General features: G+C 38.4%; 1 protein-coding gene across 2 annotated transcripts in view; it reads right to left on the bottom strand.

Moving 5' to 3' along the window:
- Positions 1-27,971, bottom strand: part of NSF (N-ethylmaleimide sensitive factor, vesicle fusing ATPase) — a 126,797-nt gene that overhangs the window by 65,794 nt on the left and 33,032 nt on the right. For both annotated transcript variants that reach the window (XM_019732985.3, XM_074320757.2), the window contains exon 8: positions 26,250-26,405. In XM_019732985.3, the coding sequence (XP_019588544.1) occupies positions 26,250-26,405 (156 nt within the window). The remainder of the gene's footprint in view (positions 1-26,249; positions 26,406-27,971) is intronic.

Consider the following 27,971-nt stretch of genomic DNA (forward strand, 5'->3'; position numbering starts at 1 on the left):
GTTTCTGTTTATTCACTCTAGGAATTCTCACCTTTCCAGCAGTTTCATGGTTAAGATGCATGACTTTTTAGTGAGTTTTTTCTTTATCCTAGACCATAAAAGCACTCTGTAAAATAATGAACTATTAGGTTTCAGTGTTACACTCAAAACTACAGGCGAAAAAGAAAATTTCTGGCAATGGAATATAAATCACGTGTTTTCATGGAAAATAGCTGGTCCTCATTTGGAATGAAAGCCTTAAAAATTATATCTTTAAGAAAAAATTATGACAATACATTTAATAACTCACATAAAAGACATTACAAGATACAACTAATTCTACCAGAAATTTTAGATTCTGAGGAGGAAGACTCTTTGTGTTGCCAGTATGGTCATTGCTTCTATCATTATGTCAAAAAAAGCCTCCTTTTTAAATTCCTGAAAAGTAATGAGATCTGTGCTTATGGAAAGGCTTGTAGAGACAAGGGAAATTCAGTGGAAACCCTTGAAGGCTTAGTCTTAACCCTTCTCATTACAGAGTAAATTCCTGTCCTAAGAACCATGGCCTAATAAAATGTCTTTCCCTTCAAGCACGAGTGGTAGGAGATAAGAAGAAAAGCCATGAGCTGCACCGAGAGGTTAATACCACCAAGCATCCAAGTCACTGGGACACATGTGATGAAGACTTCGGAACCTGCCTCCTAATTTCCCCTCCAAGCCGACTGGTAACACTTGTTGGTTGGTAACAGTTGGCTTGGTATACTCATATATATAAACCACCTGCAGAGGTAGGTCATGGTGGTGGTGAAACAGGTACACAGAGAGGAGAGCCAGGAAGAAAAAAATGAAGATTTGCTGAGTATCTACACAGTACCAGGCCTTATCCTCATCTCCAGTTTCTTAACTTTCGCCAAGTTTATCAACTTCCTCCTAACCATACTTCCTGCCATATTAAGCCAGACTTTCTTTCAAGGACTCTTAACTCATTGGCCTTCTTATACTTCCGGTATACCCATCCCATGAGCAATGAATACAACAATATGGTTTTATTGCACACACACATTGGCCACAGAGCACAGCCAGAGAAAATTATACCACTGTGCTGACATCCTCACAATTTCATGCAACTCAAATTCAGTTCTACTCTCTCTGCTCTCTCAATACTGCATGCCACCCTTTACTTGTTTCAGTTAGTTCATCTCCCATTGCCCTTAGCAATTATCCCAATCTTCACTATTCTCAAGTGCTACCCCATGCCATTAATTCTTAAAAATGACCTAGATTCCTACTGTGCATTTTTTTGTTAAAGACTATTAGGTATGGACCCCCTTCAGCTCCCTGATTCTGTATCTACAAATTTATCTGCACACATATCTATTCTCACCTCAACACTGGTTCTCAGAGGATGAATTTCCTTCTTCTCCTCCAAGGTTTAAATTACAATTGTTTGTGGATATACTTTCTACTCCATTAGACAGTGAACTAACTATTCAAGGGCAAGTACTGTCTCATCAATCTTGAATTGCAAACATGTAGCATAATGCCTAGCACATAACATGTACTCAATAAATGTGTGAATAAGTAAATTGTGGATTCTTTTCCTAAAACATTCAAAGAAAATGACGGAGAGAAAACCATTTTTAAAAATTTATTTAAAGCTCTTAATTTATGGAACAGCGTTTACTTTCATAGCTAAACAAACTTAAATACCTAAAAAACATATTTGCAATGACTGGGAAAATTTAGCAAAACAAACTACATAATATATAAATACTAGAATCTTAATGCTGTAACTGTTTGCTATATATGTAAAATGTTAAATTTAATGTGTTTTGAATTAAATTGACTCCAACCTTATACAATAAATAAATAATTCACAAAATATTATCAGGGAGTTTGAGAGAGAGAAATAGAATGTATATCCTTGGAACTTATACATAATACAGATCTCTGAAATGACAGAATCTATTCAATATAATATCAACAGAAATGTCACGGAGGCTCTACTCTGCATTAGAATTATAATTCTTTTAGGACCTCAAGAAAGCACATCAAAAATATACACTGACATGTGAAGATTTTTAAAATTCACTTCCACAAAGGAAGCAGTTACTTGAATAAGCAGTGGAAATGGGACTTTGTTATTACTATTATTATTATAGCCTATTCTGACTTATTAAATAAGCATTGGTCTCTAATTTTAAATGAGTCATAAAAACTCTTCATAAGTAATTCCATTCAACAAAAGTGTGTTAAGCTCCTGTTTGGACTAGGCATGAAACTAGGTGTTAGGGATACAAACATGAAAAAGGCCGTCCCTACCTGCGGGGCATTCCTGGTTTAGTAGGAAAGACAGAAACAAAAATAGGTTATCTACAATATAATATGACAGTATCAGAGATGTGCATGAAACGTTTTTGGAACCTGGCCAAGAGAGACTGACTCTGTCAGGGTGAGGGCAGAAAATCAGGGCTGGACATAGGAGAAGACGTAACATTCACTCTAGGCTTCCAAGGATAGTAGGAGGTTCCTGGTTGGGCAACGGAGAGGAAATGGCTCCCTGAAGAGAGACACGGGGATGATCAAAGGCACAGAGGTATGGACGTAGAAGCTGTCCTCTCGAAACAGCCAGTAGTAACCTGTTGTGGCTCAGCCTTGGAAGTGAGGAGAGGGGAGTGCCTGCAGATGAGGCTGACGGGTTCCTGACTACGGAAGGCCTTGATAGCATGCCCAGGAGTTTGTAATATGTTTCGTAAAAACCGGAGGTTTTTCATCAGGGAAGGTGCACAATAAGATATGTGTTTAAAAACGAACTCTGGCGGCAAAGTGGAGGAAGGACTAGTGAACAAAGAGGCAGAGGGTGGAAGTCTAGTTGGAGGAATGTTCTTAACCTTTTTCTGAGGACACTGCCTCCCTGGCTGGCTCTGGGTTTTCACCAATTAAGCTTTAACATCCCTCCAAGTCCTTTGGAAGCACATGAACAAATGGGTCCAGAGGGCTCAGGAGGACACCTCCCTACTGATGCCCCTGCTGATGCCCCAGCTTTCTCCTGAGCTTCTGCAGGACATGAAAGCACGTCTCTGCTGCTGGGGAGCCTTGATCTCTGGCTGCTGGGCTGTCTCACTGCTGAGCTGTACTGATTGCTGTTCCTTTTTCTTTCCTTATGTCTTACATGCCCCCTCACTACTTGGAGATCAGTGACCTGGGTTAGGAAACTAAATAGCAAAGGGCAGGCATAGAAAAAGGAGAAATCAGTGAAAGTGACTTGTCGAAATGGTCATATTCTCTCATTCTCTCACTTTCTTTACTATGGAATAGTCTAAAGTAACTCCCCAGAAAAATGCACATGTACAAAAAATTTGCACATTATTGAGGGAATTCTTAGATCCTCTGACGTCCATTCATGGAACCCAAATTAAAACCTCCTGAATGTACAACTGAAGTAATCCAGACAAGAGACTAGGAATGCAAAGAGGCAATAGTAGCAGAAAAGAAAGGAAGGTGTGGGAGACACTCATCAGAACTTAAGACGCCAAAGGAAAAAAGAGAAAGAGGAGTCAAGGATGACCTTACGGTACGTAGCCCGGGCACAGGGGTAACATGAGGATAACCTGGGGGGTAACCAAGAAGACAGCAAGAGGAGGCAGAGGAAACCCTAACTTTGTTCTTGGCTATAAGGCATTTGAGATTCAAGCAGTAATGTCCATTAAATATATAGGCTGATAATACTGTATGTCAACTATAATTTCAAAAATAATATGTCCATGAAATGTAAAGTACAGCATAGGGAATATAGTCAATGGTATTATAATAGGTATGTACGGTGTCAGGTGGGTAGTAGACTTGTTGGGGTGATCACTTTATGAGGTGTGTAAATGTCTAATCACTATGTTTTTTTATACACCTGAAACTAATAAAAAAATCCCTACTGCTGTTACAAATACATATATTATATACATATGTATGTATGCACAGACTATATATATATATATATATATATATATATATATATATGGGCTGACAGCTCAGAAAAGATATCAGAACTATTAGTTCAATATTTTTGAATGCCTGCTCTAGGCACATGAAAAGCCACTTTTTGTGACAACAGGGACACATGCCGCAGAGATAGAGGATGAGGCCTGGAGGAAAGAATAATACGTTGAAAAAGCAGGAAGTTCATGCTGATCTGGGTCACAGGGTCTTAGACTGGGTCGGATAATTTCCGAATGAGGTGAGAAAGGAGCTAAGCAGTACAAGCAGGAACAGCCGGAGACCACACTTGCAGGAACTCTGGTAACACAGGGGGGATTCAGGGAGACGGAATCTTATTATGAGACCAGTTAACAAAGGGCAGAAGAGGAAGTAAGCTGAGGTTTTACCTGTGGGGTTCTGTTTACTACGTGCAGTAGGGGCTTAGGTCATCTATAAAATGAGGGATGAGATGATATTGGGAAACTTGGTAAAGGTTTGGGAAAACGTGTGGGGAAATGTGCCTGAGCAGACACATACTGTTAGGTAAGTGAACTCAGCATAGGAAATTCAGGCCACGGAGGGACTCTCCTCTTTGTGGTAATTAGATGAGCAACTTACAGTGTTAGGTAAGGTGTAGATTCTTACTCAATTCTATAATTATAAATTTCATCAAAGCTGGCAATAGAATATTGGCTTTTTTGGTTCTAACCATCTCCTTTTTTCCCCCAAAACAATCTTAAAGTTTAGCAACATGAGGTAAATAACAATATTAAATTAATTTAATTTGAAATCAACATTTATAGCTCAATTCTATTGCCTAATTTTCTCATCCAAAATATGAGGTCTAATATTTATTAACATTTTTCTTCTACTTTCCACAAAGTTTGACGCTTTAATTTTCATTTCTAAGTCATTTGCATCTTTTCTCCTTCCTTTGTAACTTATATAAGAATTATTATGGGCTAATAATATAATCAAATAAAATGTAGTTCCAGTGCATTTTACTATATTCAGTTACTTAACTGCTTGTTTTACTAACTCCTCCTGTTAATCATCTTCTTAAAATTCCCTAATTTTATTTGAATGAGGCAAACATACAACTCTTGGTTATAGTAACATAAAGGAAGGTGGTAGTGAAAAGCATATTCCGAAACGGTCAAAAATAGATTTACACGTGTGGTTTTGGAATTTAAGTTGCTAATTATATTTGCACATAGTTGTAAATGAAGCGCTGGGATATCATTTCACTCATTCAACAAACGCTACATCTGGCAGTGGGAGAGTGACTCCTTCCATTTGCTCAGTGAAATGAAGATTCCAGGAAATCAGCTACTAGTGAAGATGAAAGAAGAGAAGAGGCAGTGTTGCCGCTTTCAAGAAAATGAAGAACTAGTCATCTCAGGGAGTAGGAGAGTAAGTGACTAGACCAGGAAAACACACAAGGAATACCAGGAATTACTGATTCCAAGACATACTGAGGGCCCACTTGAGATTTGGTTCTTAAGTTTAAAGTGAGATCAGACGTCATGGTTTTGTGCTTTTCTAAAGCCATATTTAATCGTCTGGGTGTTGATACAGAGTGGGCAGGTAGCTGAGACACACTGGGGGCCTTTGACACGCGTAGAAAGTGAGGAGCAAGGCCATTAGGGTGTATGTAAGGAAGATAAATGTGGGAGACCATGGAATCTTGGCTGGGTAGAGGGAAGAGAGGACAAAAAGGCTGGAAAGTGACAGAGTAAATTAACTGCAGGGTCCCGAGGGATCCAACTTGCTGAAGTTGGAATGATGGGCATGCTAGAAGTAAGCAAGGGACAACAGGAGGTGGCTAGAGAGCAGGATGCTTAACACGACATCCCAGAAGTGGTGACTGTCGGTAATGCCACCGTTGTGGGTCTGACCCAAGAGTGGGTGGCTGAGAAGCAAGGAGCGAAGGAAAGTTTCATGGAAATGAGGACATCAAACAACTGTAAAACTAGGATGTTGAACAAATTACCAACAAGGATAAGAAAGTCACCAACAGCATACAGATAAATAAAACACACAGTGACGATTACAGGTAGGAAAAGCAAGTAGGCCAGACACTGTCTTTATTTGGTTTCCCTGTTCGTTCCTCTCTAGCAGGGCTACTCTTGTTCTCCAAGTGTTACTGATAATGAAAAGTATTAATGTTTACTAATATATCATCAAGTAATAGCTATTACTAAAGGTACGAATGATATAAAATGCCAAAGAAATAAACATAGCACATGACAATGCCATGTTTACTAAGGATTGAAGTGCATGAGATACTGGAACCTCGGTACAGGACTACATTCAGTAAAGCATGTAGTATAAGACTTGTCTGTAGCTCATTCTAGACCCCGCGTATAAAGTATTTTTAATGATTCCCTACAATATGAACCACAAAGCTGCATTTTAATTGTTTCACAGTAGATATCTGTCCAAAGGATGAAAGTATGATTTGTGGTCAGATGCCAGACAGGTGAGGATTGACAGAATTAAATGCATTAGGAAATAAATCAAGTGAAAAACCTCTAAAGAACATTCAAAATTATAAGCGTTCCACTTTTCTGACCAGTGGTTCTCAGACTTGGATATCACAAACCAGCAAAAGAACTTTAAATAAAACAAAAAACAAAACAACCCTAGGGAGAAGTGCTGTCATTGAGTTGCTTAGTTTTTATTTTGCAAGATAAAGATTTCTTAAACAAACAAACCCAAACCTTTTATCTTCTATCACCACCATTTCATATAAAATATGTTAGTATTAAAAGTTAGAATGGACATAATCTCAGAATAAAGGACATTCTTTTGTATTAAATAAACTCAGTTTTATGTACGTTGCTAACAGTGGGGGCTCTAGCGTCAGCTTGCCTGGATTCAAGTCTTGGTTCTTCTACTTACTAACTAGAAGTAATAACAGCAACTACCCTTGAAGGCTATTATGAGGATTAAGTGTGATGCACATAAAGCAGTTAGCATATGTCCTAGCACCTTGTAAGAGCTCATAAACATTGGCTACGAAATAATATTAGCTTATTTTTTTATCATCTTGCTGTAGGTGAGTGATGAAATGGAGCCAGATTCCCAAATGGCATGTGAGAATTAGAGCACTATTAAATGATGATTTCGCTTAAAAAAATTTTTCCGTGAGTAACTATTGGGCCCTCTGGCCCTTTAAAACTTTATCTAGGGCCGGCCCGGTGGCTCAGGTGGTTAGAGCTCCATGCTTGTAACTCCAAAGGCTACCGGTTCAATTGCCAAATGGGCCAGTGGGCTCTCAACTACAAGGTTGCCAGTTCAATTCCTCAAGTCCCGCAAGGGATGGTGGGCTCCGCCCCCTGCAACTAAGATTGAACACGGCACCTTGAGCTGAGCTGCTGCTGAGCTCCTGGATGGCTCAGTTGGTTGGAGTGCGTCCTCTCAACCACAAGGTTGCCGGTTCGACTCCCACAGGGGATGGTGGGCTGCGCCCCCTGCAACTAGAAAAACGGCAACTGGACCTGGAGCTGAGCTGCGTCCCCCACAACTAAGACTGAAAGGACAACTTGAAGCTGAACAGCACCCTCCAAACTAAGATTGAAAGGACAACAACTTGACTTGGAAAAAAGTCCTGGAAGTACACACTGTTCCCCAATAAAGTCCTGTTCCCCTTCCCCAATAAAATCTTTAAAAAAAAAAAAAAGAAAAAAAAGCAAACTGAACAGTAAAAAGAAACAATTTTAAAAATTTCCCCTTTCTTAAAAAAAAAAAAAAATTATCTAATACTATTGTCACTTAAACATTGCAAATTATAGTATCCATTCCATTGATGAACCTCAGGCTCCAAATTAAATGAGTAATAAATGAGATGGATCACATAATTTTCACAAAGATTTCACTAGTGTTTGGTAAGTCAGGATTCTCCGTAGCTTTAGCCTCTCCTCCTCCAGGGAGACGACTCTCAGAGTCAATCCTGCCTGCTTCTCTTCTGCTTTAGGCAGTCAATTCCTATCTATTTCTCAAGCTTCCCAAGCTCATTTAGGGTCAATATGTAGCTAATCCATAAAAACCAAGCTACCATGATTATCAGTTCCACATGGACACACCCTTCTATAATCTTTTCCCCTGACTGTTCTATCATTAACACGTTTCTTTTCCAAACTTCTCCTGATCTTCCCGATTGCAACCATTCTCATAGACCCTAACTGCCAAATATTAGAAAGCTGCCACTCCCCTTTCTGAAGGAGCACACACCCTGTTCTGCCGGCACTCACTTGGGATGACTTGGTTCCACTGGAATGAACTGGGGCTATTTCTGGGTACGTCATCCAAAAGGGTGTTTGCAATAAGAGATTACCACAGCCCATCCTTTGCCTCTTAGTTTGAGATAGATTAGTATGCTATGCCTTCCACCTTACTTCTATGTAACTACCACTCTCAGTTGAATTAGCATTTCTCCCAACAACGTGTAAGATATGGAATACTGTTTTGAGCCCCAGGTATTGCTATCCAGTGAGTATAATCATACATATTTTGGTGGGAAGAACTTTTAGAGGCTTTAAGGTGTGTGCTACAAATAGCTTCAAATTTCTGACCTATAAATCTAAGTAGAATAAGACCTTATCCAATATAAGGCTTATCTAGCCCCTCTGACGAAAATGATACATGAAAATATTTATAAGCAATCTAATATACTAACTATAACCTCTTTTCTTAAAATAGCTCAGTGAAAAATACATAGCCTTATTCTGTAATAAAATGAACATTAATCTTTACTACTTACCATCTTTCAAACATTATCCAAAAAAGTGACAAGATTGTATTTGCTAAAGTCTTCTATTTTAAAAAGCAGTAAAATTTTCTTTGTTTCCCTGAGATAATATAAGAAGCAAGCTGCACTGAGGAAAAATTGTCAGTCAACTTTTAGGTTCCAAAAGTGGGAAAAAATTATAGCAAACACTAATTACACAAAGGTGAGCAGAATGATAATAAATCAGAAGTAATCTCTGTCAAATTAGCATCAGGTTAAGGAGTGTTTAATTCATTTTGTGGGCAACATGATCTATGAAGGGAGAGAGAAGGTGGGTTTTGAGCCATAACTGATGTTTAGAGGGGAATCCCAAACAGCTTCCAGTTCAAATGCAGACAGATTCACCATGTTTGCCAAAGAGTGAGGCTATCAGCAGACTAGCGGCAAGTCAGGACATATTCACGAGTCTTACAAACTTCTCTCTGCAGTTGTGCAAACCAGATTTGAATGCTTATTTTGAAGTAGTGCATGCACTTGCAGAACGTACAATCACCAATTAATATTAATATCTGATCTTTTGCTTTAAAGTTTGCATAATTCCAACTTTTCCTAGAATCATGAGCATTTTAGTTTTTTTTCAGTTCGATTCAACTTATCGTTTTAGTGGTAAGATCTGATTATTTAATAAACAGTTCTGAATTTTCCAGTCATGCAGTAAGGACCTGGAGCGTAGCTTCCACCAACTCATAATACAGGAGGGCCTTTTGTTTGTTTCAAAGATTGCCAATTACCACCTAAAACAGGATATTATCTACATTTCCCTAGCTGTGCACTTATCAAATCTTTAAGAAAAGGAAGTATTTAAGACTGAAAACACAAATTCTGACCCCATTTGAGCAGTTAGGTCTTTGGGAATCCACTCTCTGGGTATCACTTTGGCTAGTAGAGACTTGCTGTTGCCCCACCAACTTGAAAATACCAAGAGCACTTTGAGTTCCGCTACGATGAAGTGAAAAAAGCCTGTGCCCTGAGCACCAAGCAGCTGTGCGCTGTCTGCCACCTGACTGGTCTCTCCCCACGTTAGTCAACTGAGACTGAATATAGATCTCATTAGATAGCCTAGAACTAAAGATGCGTCTGTGTAGCAACTCTCCCCACTAATCTGTGCTGACACCCCCACCCTCTTACACTCCCTCACAGGGTGTGGCCTGGTATTCCGTGAATTCTTGATGACAGAGATCAGGCTTCTACTACAGCAGGTCCGGCCTTGCTGGCATCTGGCAGCACGCATCCTTATTGGTTTCAGAATTTTACAGCTTTTCCTTTCTTCTTTTTTCTTCTGTTCCTTAGCTTTAAACTCGTTTTACTTGCTGTTCTCTAAGGCCTCTGCTTCAGACCAACCAATATCTTGTCTTCTCTAGCAGACAACTTACTCATTCTTTTCCCCCACCTGGAAGTGCTACTCTACCAGTTCATGTGCTTCTGTTCCTCGGAAATCATCTCCTTAATGAATGCCACCGAATTCATTCTGGTCACCTCTAACTCACTCTGTTAATACCACCTAGCTCTGATCACATGTTTGGGTTCTATTCCTGAATACTTAACAGTAGCAAACAGAAGTCAAACTTTAATTGGGCACCAACTTAACAGCGGAGTTTGTTAAAGTTCAGATTTCCAAGTATCACTCCTAGAAATTCGAATTCATTACGTAGAGAGTGGAGCTGAGGAAGCTGAATATTTAACACTGTCCTCCCTTCCCAACCACGATTCTAATGCCGGCCAGAGGGCACTTTGAAAAATATCATTAATACTTACAAGTGACACTGTATTAAATTTCCTTCCAAGAGTTCTTAGGCTTTTATTTTATACATATGTTTTATAGTCTCAATTAAATCACAAGCTGAAAAAAATACATTTTTTATTCCTTGATAAGTTGTAGCTGTAGAACAGCAAAGAGCTATTCTAACAAGATAAAAGTTATCGACAATAAATGTAAGATGTCTGTACTTGAGTACAACTGGGGGAGACAGGACTTTGTGAAAGATGACTCTTTCACTCAAGATGGTTTGTTTTACTCAACAATAAATTCAATATGAGTCAAGACAGAATGTGGATGTAAAAAATGTGAATGCAATTTCAGCCTGCATTAAAAGAAGACTAATGTTTTGAACAAAGGATGGATAGCTTGGGTCTAATGTATAACAGGGACCACACTTGCAGTACTCCACTGATTTCCAGGTTTCACAACTTACAGTGAATACAAACAAATGTTAAAGTTCAGAGAAATGTGAACAGGATAGTAAAGGGCTAAAAATCAAGTTATAAAAGGACTAGCTAGCTGGAGGAACCAACCAAGCTGGGAGATTCAGCTTAGAAAAAAGATGAATCAAGGGGGAATTGATTCTGGACAAAATAGTGTTCTTCACATTCCTAAGGAATTTCACAGGGAAGTAGGACTGCCCTTGTTCTGTATAGTCTTAGAGGGAGAACTAGAGCACGCAGAAGCTACAAGGATATACATCTCACCTTAACATAAGGAAGAGTCAACTTAACGTTGTCCAAAAAATGGAATGCAGTATTCAGAGAGAATGAGTTTCCTGTCACGGGACGAATTCAAACTTAGCCTAAGCAACTTGGCAGAAGTTATTCAGCAGAAATGGAGCGAAAACTCAAACAAAAGATAAGTGTGTGAACTAAATGACTTTTATGATCCCTTCCAATACTCTGAGTCTACAATTCCTTTGATATTCTCTGATCGAATCATGTAGTTTTGCAAATAGAATGAGCTTTAAAATAAATATTCCAGGATGGGAAGGAAGAAGACTGAAGGCTAGGAAGATAGTAAGGAGGCTATTGCTATAGCTCAAATGTAATTTGCCGAAGCTATGAAAAACAAAAAATGGAGGATCCAGAAATAAAATTAGGCGTATTCAATAATGCACACATAAATACAGCCAACTGATCTTTGACAAACGAGCAAAGACAATACAATGGACAGTCTTTTCAACAAATGGTTACCGAAACAACTGGACAGCCACATGCAAAAAAAAAAAATAAAAAATGAATCTAGACACAGACTTTACACCACTAAATTAGTGTTCCAATTAGCAATTCTCCAACAAGCAACTGCTAAGAATTGAGAATTCTCCAATTGCTCCAACAGGCAATTCTTGGAACACCCGCTGGGTGTCTGATAATGCAACTCAATTCTGACATGATATCAACAGATATCACAGATAGCAACAGATGCCACAGTAAAGGGCACAGTCCTGTAAGACAAACTACCCCACCCCACTCCAATTTCAGACATCAGGCTGTTTATTACCTGTGCTTTTGACCAACTGGCTATAGATCGGAAGTCCCAAAAACTCCCCCCTTGGCAACTCAGTTCAGACGTCAATGTAACAAAGTTTTGAACATTTTAAGAATTCACTTCAGTAAGCATTCCAATGGGAGATGGTGAAAACATCTGGAGATCCAGCCACATATTACACACAGTAAAGACCTAAAAATCACCACTAAATGCTTGAATAGAGGGACGCAGTCTCCAGAAAATAGTGAAGCTTATTCTACAGAATGGGAAGTATGGCTTCACATTCAAATTGTGAAATCTGGAATAAAAAACCCCGGTAATAAATCATTTTAAGTGGCTGAATCAAGAAGTCTAAAGGGCACTAGACTGGGAGTAAGGAAACCTGGATTCTAGCCACTACTGTGATTTTAGCTTAAATACGTTGTTTACCTTGCTGGGGTCCCAATGTCCCCATGTCTATAAAATAAGAATGACATGGACAAGATCAGTGTTTCTCCAACTGGTGTTCCTTGGAACATTAACAGGTGCATCTCTATGTAAGTATGTTTGCTAAGTTTAAATTGGGAAAATGTTAGATGAGATCATTTCTAAGGTCTCCTGCTCTAACAGTCTAATTCTGATTCAAATATATAACTACCTTAATGTATTTAAGTCTACAATATCTACACTATCTACTTTTGATTAGCTCACAGAGAGGAGTATTAGATAATGCAAAATGGGTGTCAACCCTTTCAAGAAAATTCCATATCTTGACAACAGCAATTGAGAGCAGAAAGCAAAGGATCCACTAGCAAAAGGGGCAAAAATAATGTTTGAGAAAGGACTGGATAATTAAAGTAATAAATGTAAACAATGTCTTCTGTTCCCATCTATCCTTCTAAATTATATTTTCCTTCGAATTCTTATATGAGTTGCTAAAACCAGAACTACTGAATTGCAAGTTCAATCCATTCACTTTTAGGTAAAATGGAGAAAAGGATTAAATCTTTGGACTGTGGCAATAAACTAGCATCTCTCCTTATGTTGACACAATATCCCACCTGGAGCCATTACTACGACTAAGAAAAATCTGAATTTTGAACAGCTGAGTTCTATGTCATTTAGTATCACATAGGGTGAGCCTTCTATAGTCAAAGAAAAGTCAGACTACAGAGAATGTGTAACTCAGTCAAGTGAGTCTTTCCTATCTCTTTTCCTAAGCTCATCAAAGCCACAATTGGTTGCCTAGATGAACAGTTACAGAGGAAGCCAAAGTAATCAGGTAGCAGACAGAAAAGTAAGAAGAACCAATAAAGAGAAGTTTTGTGGAATGAGAAGTCCAGGAACACAAGAAACGTGTCAGGCAGAAAAGTCAGTGTGGATCACCATGGAAATGTCCCAGGAATGCACTAATAATCTGCAATTTGGATAATTCTCCTATGTGCGTATATGTGAGATTTGACTGAATCTATCTGATGTGTGGATTAGCAGCATACTAATTATAGGTTTATCCTACAGTAACCATTCATTATCAAAAGGCTCTTAAGTCTTGCTAAGTTTTCTCCCTCATGACAGGATTCTAGATAGATTTTTAAAAATCAAAGCACTTCTAAAAAAAATGATATCATTGTGGTAAATGCATGTATAAGCATACAGAAGTTCAAGCTACAGATGTGTGTATCTTTATATATCACTTTTCAGTGACTCTGAAATAAGAATACGACTCAAACTATTACTTACCAAAGACAAGGTCGTGGGTTAAAGCCAGAGGTGTTAGTGAAGAGCTCACGGTCACACGTAATTCTTTGAGTATTGGATATATTATCTACAATAATGTTCCATCACAAACTTCACACTATTAGTAAAATGGTACGGAAGGGATTTACTGCTGTCTAACTTCTTTGAAAAACCTCAAAGAATACCATGTTAATTATTAAAAAGCAAAACCCAAGTTTCTTGCAGGGTATTTTTGTTTTTTAAATTATGCACATATTATCAAAGGTACATTGTTCCAAATAACAAATCATATAGAAATCTGAGAAAAGTCTTTTTTGAATCATGGTAGAAGCATGCTCCTAAATAATATGGTGTTAAGTTCTGGGCAGCGTTTTGCTAACAGTATTACTAATTCTTTCTTCCACTTCCCTTCCTCTAACATCCTATTCTCTGTTATGTCTATCAAGATGGTTGTTGTTTTTCCAAGTCAGTATATTACACATAAGAAACTGACAAGATTTATAGAAGTGGTAGAGCGTTTATCAGCTCCTCTTTGATGGAACGTGATAAAAAGTAAATATAAATCAGCTAAAGTATGAGTTCACAAATAAAGAAAAAAATATTTCTAAGTGTCCCCTTGACTACCTTATCAACAAACACTGTTCAAAATGGGTAATTACAAAACAGCATAAGAGGATAATCTAAGGCGTGTTAACTATTTTCAACAGCAACAAAAGTTTAAGATAAGAAAATACATCTAAACGTTTGATTAAAGGGAAGGGATTAAAGACTTTTGCCTTTCACAGTTATAAAAGTACCTTTTGGCAATATCCAACCATGTACCATCTACAGAGTGTTTCATAGTGAGCCAGGTAGTGTGAGAAAATGCATACACATTAATGCTACCCTGACAATAAACCTACAGAGTAAGTAACTTTGCAGGTGAGGGTACCAAGGCTCACAGAGTGTAGGGCCCTGAAGCATGAAGAGGACCAGGGCCGTACAGGTGGTCAGTGGTAATGGCCAACTCAAAGCCAGCTTTGCTTTGGTGTGCCCAAGGGCCGCCCTACTGCTGAGGGAAAGATGCTCATTTACTATTACAGGGCTATTTGGACAGACTGTTGCTATTGGTATTTATCTTTTTGAAAAACAAAATGGCATCATTGTGTTCTTACATGGAAACAAGCCCAAGATACACTATTAAGTAAATAAAAAAAGTCACAGAACAGTGACTAGTGTGTCCCTATTTAAACAGAAAAATAAATCTACACGAATTCCCATCGTCAAAAAAACGTAGGTGTATAAATGCTTAGGAAGAGGTCTGAAACAATTCACACCAATCTCTTTTCAGTGACTACCTTTAAGAGAAGGAGTAAAATGGGGGTGGGTAAAATGAAGGGAAATATCACTTTTTACTCTGCACATCTGTGTTGTTTTATGAGGATGCATTATGCTTATAATCTATAACATAGAAAATGCATTCGTGTGGTGCGCACGCACATACTACTGACCTGATGCCTTTAAATCTGGGCACTTTTCACAGCACCCTAATGTGAGAACGGCAATTCCCGTTGAAGCAGATGGTCGGTGACAAGAACCTAAGCAAAATATTTTTTCCCTTCTTATTTCTGGAGTCTTAGCTCCATTTGGGACCAACAGTAGAGGTCTTTCCTAGATTAACAAGGAATCTAGAAGGATCTACCAATAGATCTAGTAAAGAATTATAAAGGACATGGCTCAAGTCTTTACCTCGCCAGTGCATCAGCTGCGTCCCCATACTGCTGGCTTTGCTAATTTGGTTCACAATGGGCCTTATGCTTTACACAACACTGCTCTGGGATGTGCCAATACAGTGTTGTTCCCAAATACACGGGAAGCATTCTGAGGGCAGGACTAAGGTCTAACTGTCTGAGTGTCCTACAATTGAGATAAATCAAGTTCTGGGCATTTATTCCTTTCCTGAAAACTCATATTATGAGTTAGCCACCATGCCAGGAGCAGAAAATACACCAGTGACAAAAATGAACAAGACTGCTTCCTTACTGAATTCATATTATGCTCTGGAGGTACAGACATGAGGAAAGGGGCTGGAATATAGACATGTAATAAGCAATTATATTACAATATAATAATGCACAAAAGAATATATGGAATTATTGGAACACATAGGAGGAGCACTAAAGCCAAAAACACTCTGGAAAAGTGAGATCAAAGCTAGGGCCTAAAGGGAAGAGTTGGATAAAAAGATGGTGAACAAATAACCTTGGCTGTGGAGGCAGGTGAGAGACAGTAGCATGGCAAATTAGAGGACCTGAAAATAGCACAGGCTGGCTGGAACCCAGAGCACGGGGAGGGGCACAGGCAGGCAGGCGGGAGAGCTTGGCAGGGGCCAGACCACAGAGGGCTTGTAAGCCACGGCAGGAGTTAAGGAGAGCTACCGAAGAGTTTTAACCAGCGGAGCGACAGGATCAGACTTGCCTTTTTATAAAAATCACTCCAGTTCCAGTGTGGAGAATGGATTAGAGAAGGGAGCAATTCAGGCGAGAGAGAATGGTGTCCTGAAGGAAGGAGCTGGTGGGGGAGACGGACAGACTGAGCAGACCTGAGATGCTGAGGAGATGGCAGCCCTGACAGTCCGTTCTGTGACTGACTGGAATGGGAGGCGAGGGAAAGAAAGGAGTTAAGGAAGGCGTCTAGGTTTTCGGCTAGAGCACTGCCTGAGAGAAAACACAGAAGGAGGGGCATGGAGGGGGCAGTTGAATGAGTTTAATTTTGAGCTCACTTTGTGATCATGAGATAGCCAACAGGTGATGCTGGTAAAAATCCAGGGCTCTAAACTAAGACTGAGACAGAATATGCATGTTTGAGAGTGAATGGCCTGAAGATACTAATTGAAGCTACAGAGAGATGTGATCACTTTGGGGGAAAATAATTACAGAGTGAGGAAAAGAGTAGGTCTTAGAGAGACTCCTGAGGAACTCCAACATGTTAAAGGACACAAAAGAGACTGAAAAAGGCCAGCCAGAGGTAAAAGGAAAACCTGAAACCCTTAGAGAGAGACCAAGTAAAGAGGCTACTTCAAGAAAGAGTGGTCAACAGTGGACTTATTAAACACGTGTGGCTTGATTGAAGCTGCCCTTCAGTAAATAAAAATATCAGTAATTCTTACTCTCTAGCTTCAATGCAGGTTCCAGTTTCTTTCCACGGCAATGAAAATACGTGAAATGATATTCTCTCCTCGCCCCAAACTGGGTCTTCTGATTTTCTTATTTCTAACACTTTCTCACTGAGACGTCTAATTCTGTCATCCACAAAAACTGAATCACCAAATTCTGCTAATTTTGTCTTTATAATCTTTCTCATAGCTTTTCTTCCCTTCCCATTCCCATTGCCACCATCTTAATCCAGGTTTTAAGCACCACACACTGGACGATTAAGAGTCTACTCATCGCCCAGACTGTTCAGTCTTTCACCTCCTCTCTACAGCAATCCTTTTCACACAGTATAATCCTATTAATTACCCTAAAATATTAACTTTAATTGCTTTATTCTACTGCTTAAAATTCTCAATGACTTCCTATTATAATCATTTGTTCAAAAATTTCATTCATTTAGCAAATATTTATGTAGGGCAGTGCTTCTCAAGCGATCTATGCCAAAGTCCAGTTTGTTTGATTTTTTCCCCCCTAAGTTTCTAATCCATTGCAGTTCCATGTTTTTGTAAAATACAATTAATAAAATTGTGGTAATGGTAAATTGCTTAAAAAAAAGTTTCTACATTTTTACTCTCAACCTCAATATTTATCTTACCATTGGTAACAACGGTTCACGGTCCACCAATGGTCTATAAACTACATGCCAAACAGCCCTGACGTTGGTAAGACATGGATAAAAACATTACAGTTGTACCTTCAAAGGCCGTAGAACAGTGGTTCTCAATGCAGGGTGATTTTGCCAACCAGGGGAGATAATTTTTTTTATTGGTGTGTGTGTGTGTCTGTGTGTGTGTGTGTGTGTGTGTGTGTAGGGGGTGGGAACTACTGGCACAGAGTGGACAGAGACCACTCTGCTAATCATCCTACAATGCACAGGCAGCTCTCTCTCACCCCCAACAAAGAATTATCCAGCCTAAAATGTCAAAAATGCTGAGGCTGGGAACCTGCCTTGTGAAGGTAATGCAAAGGAATAATTATACTGCATTAAGAACAGAGCTAGATTCTAAGTACATACAAGGCTCAGGGGAAGCATAGGAGAAGCCCCTGGGCCTGAAAGGCTAAACAGAGACAATCCTTTCAAAAAAAAAAAGGTCCTCATCTCCTGCTTCATAGCTTTCTACAACCCAACCCCAACCTAATTTTGAAATCTAATTTCCTGCTTCTTCCCAACAACAGCTTTGCCAGACTGGTCTAAGTTGTGAATTCTGTACTTTGCATTGTCTGTCACTCTGCCCCGGATATGGACAACCATCCCTCTGCCCCCTATCCAAAATCATTCAGCATCTAAGGCCTTACCCAAGCTCTGCCTCCTCTATGAAGTCTTCAGTGAGTCTCTCTTAAAATCCTATAGGACTTATCATCTATACCACTCATTGGGCATTTTATTATGTACTGGCTTTTGATATCACTTAAATTATGTTGTTTAACTTCTATGTGATTATTTAATTTTAATACTTATGTTCCATATCTGTGTTGACAAATCACTTAAAACAGAGCTGCTGACACACCCATAGTGACCACCTCCTTCCTGGATTATGCTACAATAAGTGCCCCAAAACACACAAAGAAAGTGGACTAGCGTTCTTAGACCTACGGTTCTACTACCAACTCTTCACGTCTCCTGAGCTTGTGACAATTTGAATCCATCAGGTTGCTAGGAAAGTAGCTTATTCATAAAACCATAGAGTCTGAGAGAGTTCACTCACTCTCATAGATTGAGCACCTAAACTTCTTATTCCAGGCCAAAGTAAGTCCACTGATTTTTGCCACATTCAAGTTCCAGAAAATCTGCCAGAAATAAGAAAATTAAGAAATCTCAATTGAGACAGTTTCTCTACTCAAATTTTAAAATCTGAACAGATAAAGAGATCTTTATGCTTTCAGGCCATATACTCACTGCCTTGACAAAAATATCTGAGATTTTGGAAAATGCCTCTAATCTGCAGAAGAAGGGGAACAAGAAGAAAAAGAGGGGGAGAGGAGGAGGAGGAAGAGGATGATGATAAAGAGGAAGAAGGAGGAGGAGGTGGCTGAACCATTTAGCAGGGGGAAGTTTAAACAGTTGTCTTGTCTGATTTCTAAATACAAAGATCTGATTTCCATAGTTTATAACTATATATATTCAACATGTAGAATTCTAGCAAATTACTAAAGTACTGGACAGCTCTGAATGCGAAGGTCGTCATTTATAAGCGCACACAGGATATGGTAGAGGTGAGGCCGCACCTACACACCTTCAGAGTTTTAACAATTCCTCTCTTCCTTTTGTTCCCCAAACCTATTATGTCTAAGTTCTCAGAACCTTTATTTATGAAAAGCTTTGTAAATGTCTGAGAATTAATTAGGGAAGAAAGGCAGAGGGGAACTTGTTTACACATCACAGGATATTCTCTGACATCAAGTTCAAGGCTTTACTGACTACGTGATTCTCAGCTTCATCTCTCAGTATCTGGAAGGCCGTTCAGAACACAGACTCGGGAACCGGACATCCTCATTTCCGACCCCAGCTCTGCCACTTACGAGTCGTACAAACTTCCGAAGTCCTTTCCTTTTCCTCCTCTATGGTTCCTGAGCCAGGGCACCGAGTCCTGGTCCCAGTTCTGCCTGTCACCTGCTTAGTGACCTTAGTTTCTACATCCGTAAAGAGAAGGAGCCAGGGGGTTGTACTAGATCAATGGTACTTAACCAAGGGTGATTTTGCCCCCAGAGGCATCTGGCAATGTCTGGAGATATTTTTGGTTTTCCCTACAAAGAGTAGGGTGGGGAATGCTACTGGCATCTAGTGTGTAGGGGCCAGTGATGCTGCTAAACATCCTACCATGCACAGCACCCTGTGTCAAATAATTATCTGGCCCCAAATGTCCATGGTGCCACAGTTGGAAAACCCTTGGCTCTAGCTCCTCAAAGACCGCCTCAGAGGTCCCCAAGAAGTGGGGCTGAGAAGGCCCATTTTAATGGATTTATATAATGCGCTTTCATGAGAGAACAATATGAGGGTTAAGGGTATGAACTCTGAGCCCAGACTGCCTGGGTTCACCTCTAACTCTACCACTTACTAGCTATATGTTTTGTTACTTAACCTTTCTCAGACTCAGTTTCCTTCTCCATAAAATGGGGACAGTACAGTATCTACCTCATAAGGTTGTTGTGAGGATTAAATAAGTTAATGTACGGAAAGCACTTAGAATAGTGCCTGGCATTATAAAAGCATTAGCTACCACCACCATCATCCCAACCGAAATATGGAATGGGCAGGAAAAAACATTCACCGTTGCACTTTAGCAGTCACATGAGTTAGACTCCTCAGCAGGAAGGTTCTGAAGACTGAAAACCAATCCAAGCACAGCTCCTCTCATGTCACCTTGCTCACCCTTCCCTCTCTAATGCTTCCACAGCTGCTTCAAGGCCTGGATGCAAATGTTCTCACAATTTGGAAAGACTATAAACCACCTATACTCATTAATATAAAGCAGAAGGTAATGAAAACAGTTTGTCACATACCAAAATGTTGTTTTTATCTTTCCAGTAGAAAAGGACAGGCACTTCTGCCTACCCTCTGAAAGGGGCTGCCATCGATGCCCCGGGAATCCAGGCCTTCATCCCTGAGCTCTTCTCCTCCAAGGAAACTTCATGAAGGCAGTGGAGCACACCTCTCCCCTGCTCCCTTGCTGCGCTAACAGTGGAGCTACCCCATGGGAGAGATAGCATGTGGTATTATCTTTTTGTCTGTTTTCTTCGTTTTTAAAATTACACAGTAGAACTCTAGTATCAGAGTAACACATTCAGACATAGAGGTATGCAGACTAAAAGAACAAAAATCTCCCTATGTTTCCCATCCTAACTTCCCTTTCACAGAAGTGAACAATTTTTTTTCAATTTAATGTGTGTCTGTAGAGACTTTTGTAATGCATTTACTTTCAGTTTTATATATATTTTTTATTAGAACAAATGTGTCTGTACATTTAGAGCTATATCCTTGAAGATTTGCTCCACTGTATTCAATAATGAGGATGGAAGGATGCAGCATAATTTATTTAATCATTTCCTGACTGTAGAAATTAAGGTTCAAACTTAAACTTCAATTTTATAGTGACCCAATTACTGATCTGTAACTCAACTGTAGCTGCCTGCAAATCTAATCCATTGGTGACTCATAGGTAGCTCTGTACCCCTACAAGATTTCTTTCTAAAAGTCTGTTTATAAATAAAAAATGCCAACTGAACTTGCATATAGTTTGACTCTGAGATATAAGCACAGCCACATTATTTCTATTCAAATGTAAGTAAACTTGACTTAAAATATTAAAACCAATGGGAAAATTAATTTGAGGTTAAAAATTTCAATTTAGAGGAAGGCACCAATAGTACTTTTTTATGGTGTGTGTGTGATCTCTAATTTCTGCTCTAGAGATTTTGGAAATCACATGGTCAAAAGCCAGTGTCATCTTCTAATTAAAAAGACACTTTCTAAATTTCCCAACCTGAAGTTAGAATTAGTAAATTATTAAATTATCACATTCCTCATGTCTAAGTATCATCTATAAGTACTTTGTGGAAAACCAGAAGGGGGAAGTTTTGCATCGCTAACTAGTGAGCAATTGCTTTCTTTTCCTTTCCTAATAAATTACAGGCAGACTTGAACAGATGTCAGGTTGGCATTCAAAACCTAAAATATAGCTGAAAAGCAAGTTATGACTAATACAAGGGAAGAAGATGAATGTCAGAAAGCTTCATTTTCTTCTTCTTTTTTTTAAATTTCAGATAAGCTCTTTAGCCTTAGGGTTCCTTTTACAGAGCCCTGGAGTTCGGCTAGATGTCTTAACCCCCATTTAAATTGCAATCTCTCCTCATGAGTGGGGGTGTGAAAATGCATTCTGAGAGTGTCAGTGTTTATGTTAATCTTAGCAAGAACTCCCTCTCTCCCAAACATGGCATGTACAAAACCTTAGCGCCCTTTCTTCCACTGTATTTTATTTGCACTGTTCTTAGCATCTGAAAGATGTCTGTATGTGACTGAAAGGCTCCTTATCTCTCCACAGCTCTACTTCATAGAGTAACCGCAGTTCCACTTATGATAGCAGAAAAGAGTTGCTTTCCTCTAGAATTTCAAAAGAAACTTTAAAAGTACAGATTGAAAATGGGCTTAGAGAGGGAGGCGCAGAGTAAAGGGGACCAAAAAGAACACACTGTCAGTTTCAAAGAATGGGGGCACAAGACCATAACAAGTGGCTTTCCTTCCCACTTGGATAGCTGCAAGGTATAGATTCACTGAAGGAGTGTCAGGCTTGGGGAGTTACGTTTGTATGGCCTTTTCCTTCTGAGCTCTAAAATGGATAACTTCTGCCAAAGCCCCTTTCCTTGGATAGATGTGAGCCTAGTCCTAAAATTACATAAAGGGATGCTAATTCTTTAACAATTATTCCACTGTTCTTTGAAAAGGATTTGTATGTGTGTTTTTTTTGCTCTGACATTTACAGTTTAGAGGTAATTGCCAGGGATGCTGAAAACTCTGTCTTTGCCAACAAAAGAGCTACAATGAGAAGTGAGGTCATCAATTGTTTATCCTGAGCACACTCCACAAAACTGCACGCAAAGGAATAAGTATGTCTAAACAGAAGAAAATATTCAGTTGACACCTGAGTATGCTCAAGGACAGCAATCAGCTCTTAAATTTACTCACCTGTACTTTCAGATACCGGTTTTTGGTGCCCAAACTTCTACCTGGGACTCAAAAGGTGCTTCTCTGAGTATAACCCCCAAAGTAAGGATTTAAGGTCATTTCTAACTAAACGTCTATCATTATGGGGGTTGGACGACACTGTAACTAAGCAGCTACTTGGTATCCACTAAGTGCAAGGTATAGGTCTAGTTTTCTTTGCTAATGCTTTAATATACTTAAAAGGAAGAGCTGCCAGATGTGGGTTTGGGTGAGTCCAACCACTACACACAGGGAGACAGTAGTTATACTGATTCAAACAACAACAACACAAACAAAAGTCTTAAGCTGATATTCCCCCTAAGTAATCCTTTTCGTATTTCTACACGTGGCCTTTCTTCCTCTTCTTGCAGGGCTATACGTGATTTCTTCTCTTGAAGTCTTTCCAAGATTTTAATTCTATGGAAATATTGTAACAAGAAGGTATGTACTACATAGTTGAAAGTACTTCAAGAGAGAAACTAAGAAATTGGAAACTAACAGGTAGGACACTTATTTCATGTATATTACCCCATCTGATCCTTAATTTTATTACATAATTGTGTGCCTCTGGTTAGTCCTTTAGTCTTCCTATATCTCATCAGCAACATTCTGTATGCATATAATCTATATTTTCAATTTTGAAAAGCAACATGAAGTTTTACAAGCAAAAAGAAAGGACTATATTACCTAGAAGCATAATTATCAGTCTCATAAACACGACAAAAGAGAATTCTAAATTTATCACTGTGTGAACTTGAAACTTTGATGTATAGGCAAAAAGATCCATTTAGTTAAGATTCCTGTTTACAAAGTAGACATAACTCTAGACTTCATGGTAAAGATAATGATTTGGTCTCAAGCCAAAAAGTTCTCTGCTTAAAAAAAACAAAACAAAAGAGACCCTTAATTATTCTTTTCTAGTCATTTTTTTTTCATTTGAATTGATTTAACCAATCATACGTAATGTCCAACTGGATCCCCAAACCACACAGGTTTATTATCGATTTAGTTAACAAAGAAGAAAATAATCAGGCAATTTTGTTTCCACCTGGCAGGGTAAAAGAATATAAAAAGACTTGTGCAGTGTTATTTTATATTCTATCCAAATGCAGCAATTTGCACTTTTATATACTTTTACCAAAGCCTAATGAGAACTTTAGAACCACACTGTACTTGGAGTACAGTAACTACTCTACTACCTAATTCCCTTAAAATTCAAAGGGAAAAAGAAGCCTCTATTGAAAAATAGGAAATGATACATGCATAGCAAGATAATTCTTTCTCAGCCATTTTACCATGAAAAGGTAGCTTTAGGACACTGAAAATCGTCACTTAGAATAAACAAAATGTCTTACAGTTCAGCTCAAAAGTCAAGGTAGCTTTATATTTATTCCTTTTTAAGTCAAATTGATAACACATGCTTCTTGATGGCAAAAAGCCATAAACAGAGAAAAATATATTACTTTTTAAAAAAGGACAGAACTTTTTTCTCTAATTAAATTAGTGTAAAATATTAGAAAAATAAATATTAAAAAAGGTTCTAGAAAGTAGCACAAACAAAATTCAAGCCCATCGTCCTTAGTCAAAAAGCATGTTAATGACAACAAAAGCATATTATTATAATTCAACTAATTTCAATGTGGATCACAGAAACACAGATTTAATTCACTAGAAATTCCAAATCTGTTGTGGTTTAATTTCAAACTTTTCAACAGCTGGCAACAATCACAAATCGACCAACGTGAGTTTTACTCCTTTATGCATTATTTACTCAATCTAACGAGCAGGGTTTAGATAATATACAAACACAAAACTAGTATCTGAATAACTGATTCTTCAATACGGTGTTTCCCTGAAAATAAGACCTAGCCAGACAATCAGCTCTAATGCATATTTTGGAGCAAAAATTAATATAAGACCTGGTCTTATTTTACTATAAGACAGGGTCTTATATAATGATATGATATGATATGACATAACATAATACCAGGTCTTTATAATATAATATAATATAATATAATATAATATAATATAATATAATATAATAGGCGGTCTTATATTACATAATTATATAAGACAGGGTCTTATATTAATTTTTGCTCCAGAAGACGCATTAGAGCTGATTCCGGCTAGGTTGTATTTTCGGGGAAACAGGGTAGCTTCCAAACTGTGAGAAAATAGCTATAATGTAAAGATACAGCTTTACAGAAGCAGTTATTTCTGTACTTGTTGGCTGGATAGTATAATGTTCAAAGAAACAGAATCATTAGACCCTTTCTGCACCAGGGCTCACTCTTGAAAACCAGAAAAAATATTCTACTAGAACTAGAATAACTTACAACATTTGGAATTATCCTTTTATCTCTGAGTATACCTGAAATATACTTATACAATATTTTCATGTCTTGATCAAAAAGCTTTATGAATTTATTGTGCCTCAAAATACACATTACCAAGATAGTGAACTAGCACATTTTTTACTATTTTCCAAATTAAAATTGTTTTTTTATGGACTTGGCCTTTGTATCTTTCAGATAAAAAAGTATGTTATTGCCATTTCAAGGTGTACAAAACTCAGGTGATGAGGGTCTCTGTCATTTTCTCTTAATCCAATTCCAAACTCGACCTTTACCCAGTGAACAGGTGTGTGCTCTGCCAGTAATTTATCAGAGTGAGCGACCAGGCAGAAAAGCTACCGACAATAGAGGCTAATAGAACCAAGCACTTAGTGCCTAGAAAGCAGTTCTTACCCTCACCATTATGAATATGCTTTTTTCTTCCAGTAGCAATTTAAAGATAAAGAATGATGAGGGTGAGGGGAGTAATATATTCATATTCCTTCGGTTTTTTTTGGATACTGTTTTTATACTAATAGTCTGCCAGAAGCTGTTATGTTGTAAATTCCTTCTCAGATATTCTGTTACTCACATTCCAATCCACCCTATGATATGGATATGAAAGCAGTCATGACAGCATTTCCACTAGGGCAAATAACGCCACTTCACACAGATAGATTAAATAAATCTTCAAGAAGAAAGTGATAAATGAATAGTGTATTTCTTTGTATGCAATATGGAAACTCCTATGTATACCCTGCATTTGTCTTACTGGATCAAACTTATCTAATTTAAAAATGCGCCCAGTCTCCATTTACTAGGTATGAAGATGTACCAATTGGGTAAACCAACAGCACGCTAAAAAGCAGCAGTGGCTATTAGAACAATGCCCATAGTCTAATAGGTAATGATTACCTAGCGGGGTAAATCTTACCCATAGTGGATCTTTAGAGTCAGATGAAATTTCTAAATATACCCTATATAAAAATATTCATAAATAACTAAATAACATGGGATTTCTAAATGTCCTATAGAAAAAAAATATCTGAATAAACATATAAAATGGAGCAAACCCATAAATATTTCTATGATTTCCCCATAAAATTAAAATGTAATTTTGAAAGTTCTAACACTTCAAAGATTTTTTTATTAGAAAACATTTTTTTTTTTTTAAAGAAGTTAAAAGAGAAAACTACTTTGGCAGGTCTGAAGAATAATTTCAAAACATTACTGAAAAAAGACTTTATCCCACTCATTTAAAAAAAAAAAAGAATACAAGATTTTATCAAATTTTCCTTTTTAAACTTACCCATCTGCTCCACAATCTCTGGAGGAAACACTCGGGAAGCAAATGCTCGTCGAAAAATATCTGAAAATTCCTTGTCCAGACCTCCTATTCCCATTTTTTCAAAGTTCCAGTCAGGATTGATGATAGACTGGCGATTTTCCTTGGTTTTAGCTTTGCCTGTGTCAAACAAAGATAAACGCACGTGAAACAAGAACTTCGTCAGTAAGTGTGAAAAGACAGAGCACCCTGGGCATCCTCCATGAATAAAGAGAAGCTACCCTTATATGAAGATGAATAGCACGCCCTTAGCTGATGCTCTAACAAGAAGGATGAGTTTTGCTATGTTAACTACTTTGTCTTGTCCCATTTAGGGTCGGTAAGACACTTTCAAAATGACTAGTGAAACTCATGCTGTCGTCCCTTTGTAATCAATCCATGGAGCTTGGTCTTATTAACCGTTAATCCTAACCAAGTTAACTAATTTGGTTGATGAGAAGAAACACCATGTGCATCACTGATGAAGACAACACTAGCTGCCAGAAATGCAACTGAAATCCAGCAGTCCCTCAAGGGTCCTGAAACAAGTGTATTTAAAATATATATATATTTATCTAGATTAAGTTTATAACTGGGTATATAACCCCTGGGCCCGAGAAGGCGCACTGAATAAATCTGACGTTTTATTTGCTTTTTCTTCACTTGCATAGAGAAGTCTAAAATCATCCTAAAGTCTTCAATGATTTCAAAATTTGTATTTTCAAATTCTTTCATGACAAAAATTATTTAACTTAAATGTCATACTGCCACCTAAAGTAACTTAAGAGAATCACATTATCTCAAATACAAAGAATAAAAAGTACTTTACTACATTCTACCATGAACAAAAAAAGAGGGCCGGCCCAATGGCTCAGGTGGTTGGAGCACTGTGCTCCTAACACCGAGGTCGCCGGTTCGATTCCCACATGGGCCAGTGAGCTGCGCCCTCTACAGCTAAGATTGTGAACAACAGCTCTCCCTGGAGCTGGGCTGCCAGGAGAAGCCGGAGGTGGTGTGGGCTGCCAAGGGCTGCTGTGTGTTGCCAGGAGCAGCTGGTGACCAGCGTGGGCTGCCGTGAGTGGCTGGCAGCCAGCGAGAACTGCTGTGAGCTGCTGTGAGCAGCTGATGGATTGCCTCAGCCTGGGGGCGCACAAGGCTCATAACACCAGCATGGGCCAGGGAGCTGTGCCCTACACAACTAGACTGAGAAACAACAGCTTGAACCGGAGTGGTGGTGGTGAGGGGAGATGGAAAAAGGAAGGAAAAAAAACAAACGAAAGTCCTATTGTATTTTTTTTTTTAATTAGGGAAGAAAAGGTCACATTAGAAAAAGTTTATCCTAGATGGTAGTTTTATGGTGAGAGTTTTATGGACTTAATCAGTTCCTTTATAAAACTATGTAAAATATTTTTCTTATACTCTACTGCCCTCTTGTGGCCAAATTTACTACATGCTAAATCACTACACACTTATTTTCCAAATGGCAGGAACCTATCAATCACACCTTTGCATGAATTACTTACAAATACCCACATTGTATGAAAGTCACACACTCCCTGTTTCAAAGTTTCAAAAACATAAATACAAAAATATCACTGCAGAAATGGATCAATAATAGGAGATTTTGATATATCCTAGATCCACAAAATAATATAGTCATTAAAAATTATGTTGTAAAGGTGTATTTATTAAGATACTTGAAATATG

This window comes from Rhinolophus sinicus, chromosome 12, assembly GCF_057876585.1.
Source record: "Rhinolophus sinicus isolate RSI-liver-muscle chromosome 12, RSI-T2T, whole genome shotgun sequence".
Classification (NCBI taxonomy): Eukaryota; Metazoa; Chordata; class Mammalia; order Chiroptera; family Rhinolophidae; genus Rhinolophus; species Rhinolophus sinicus.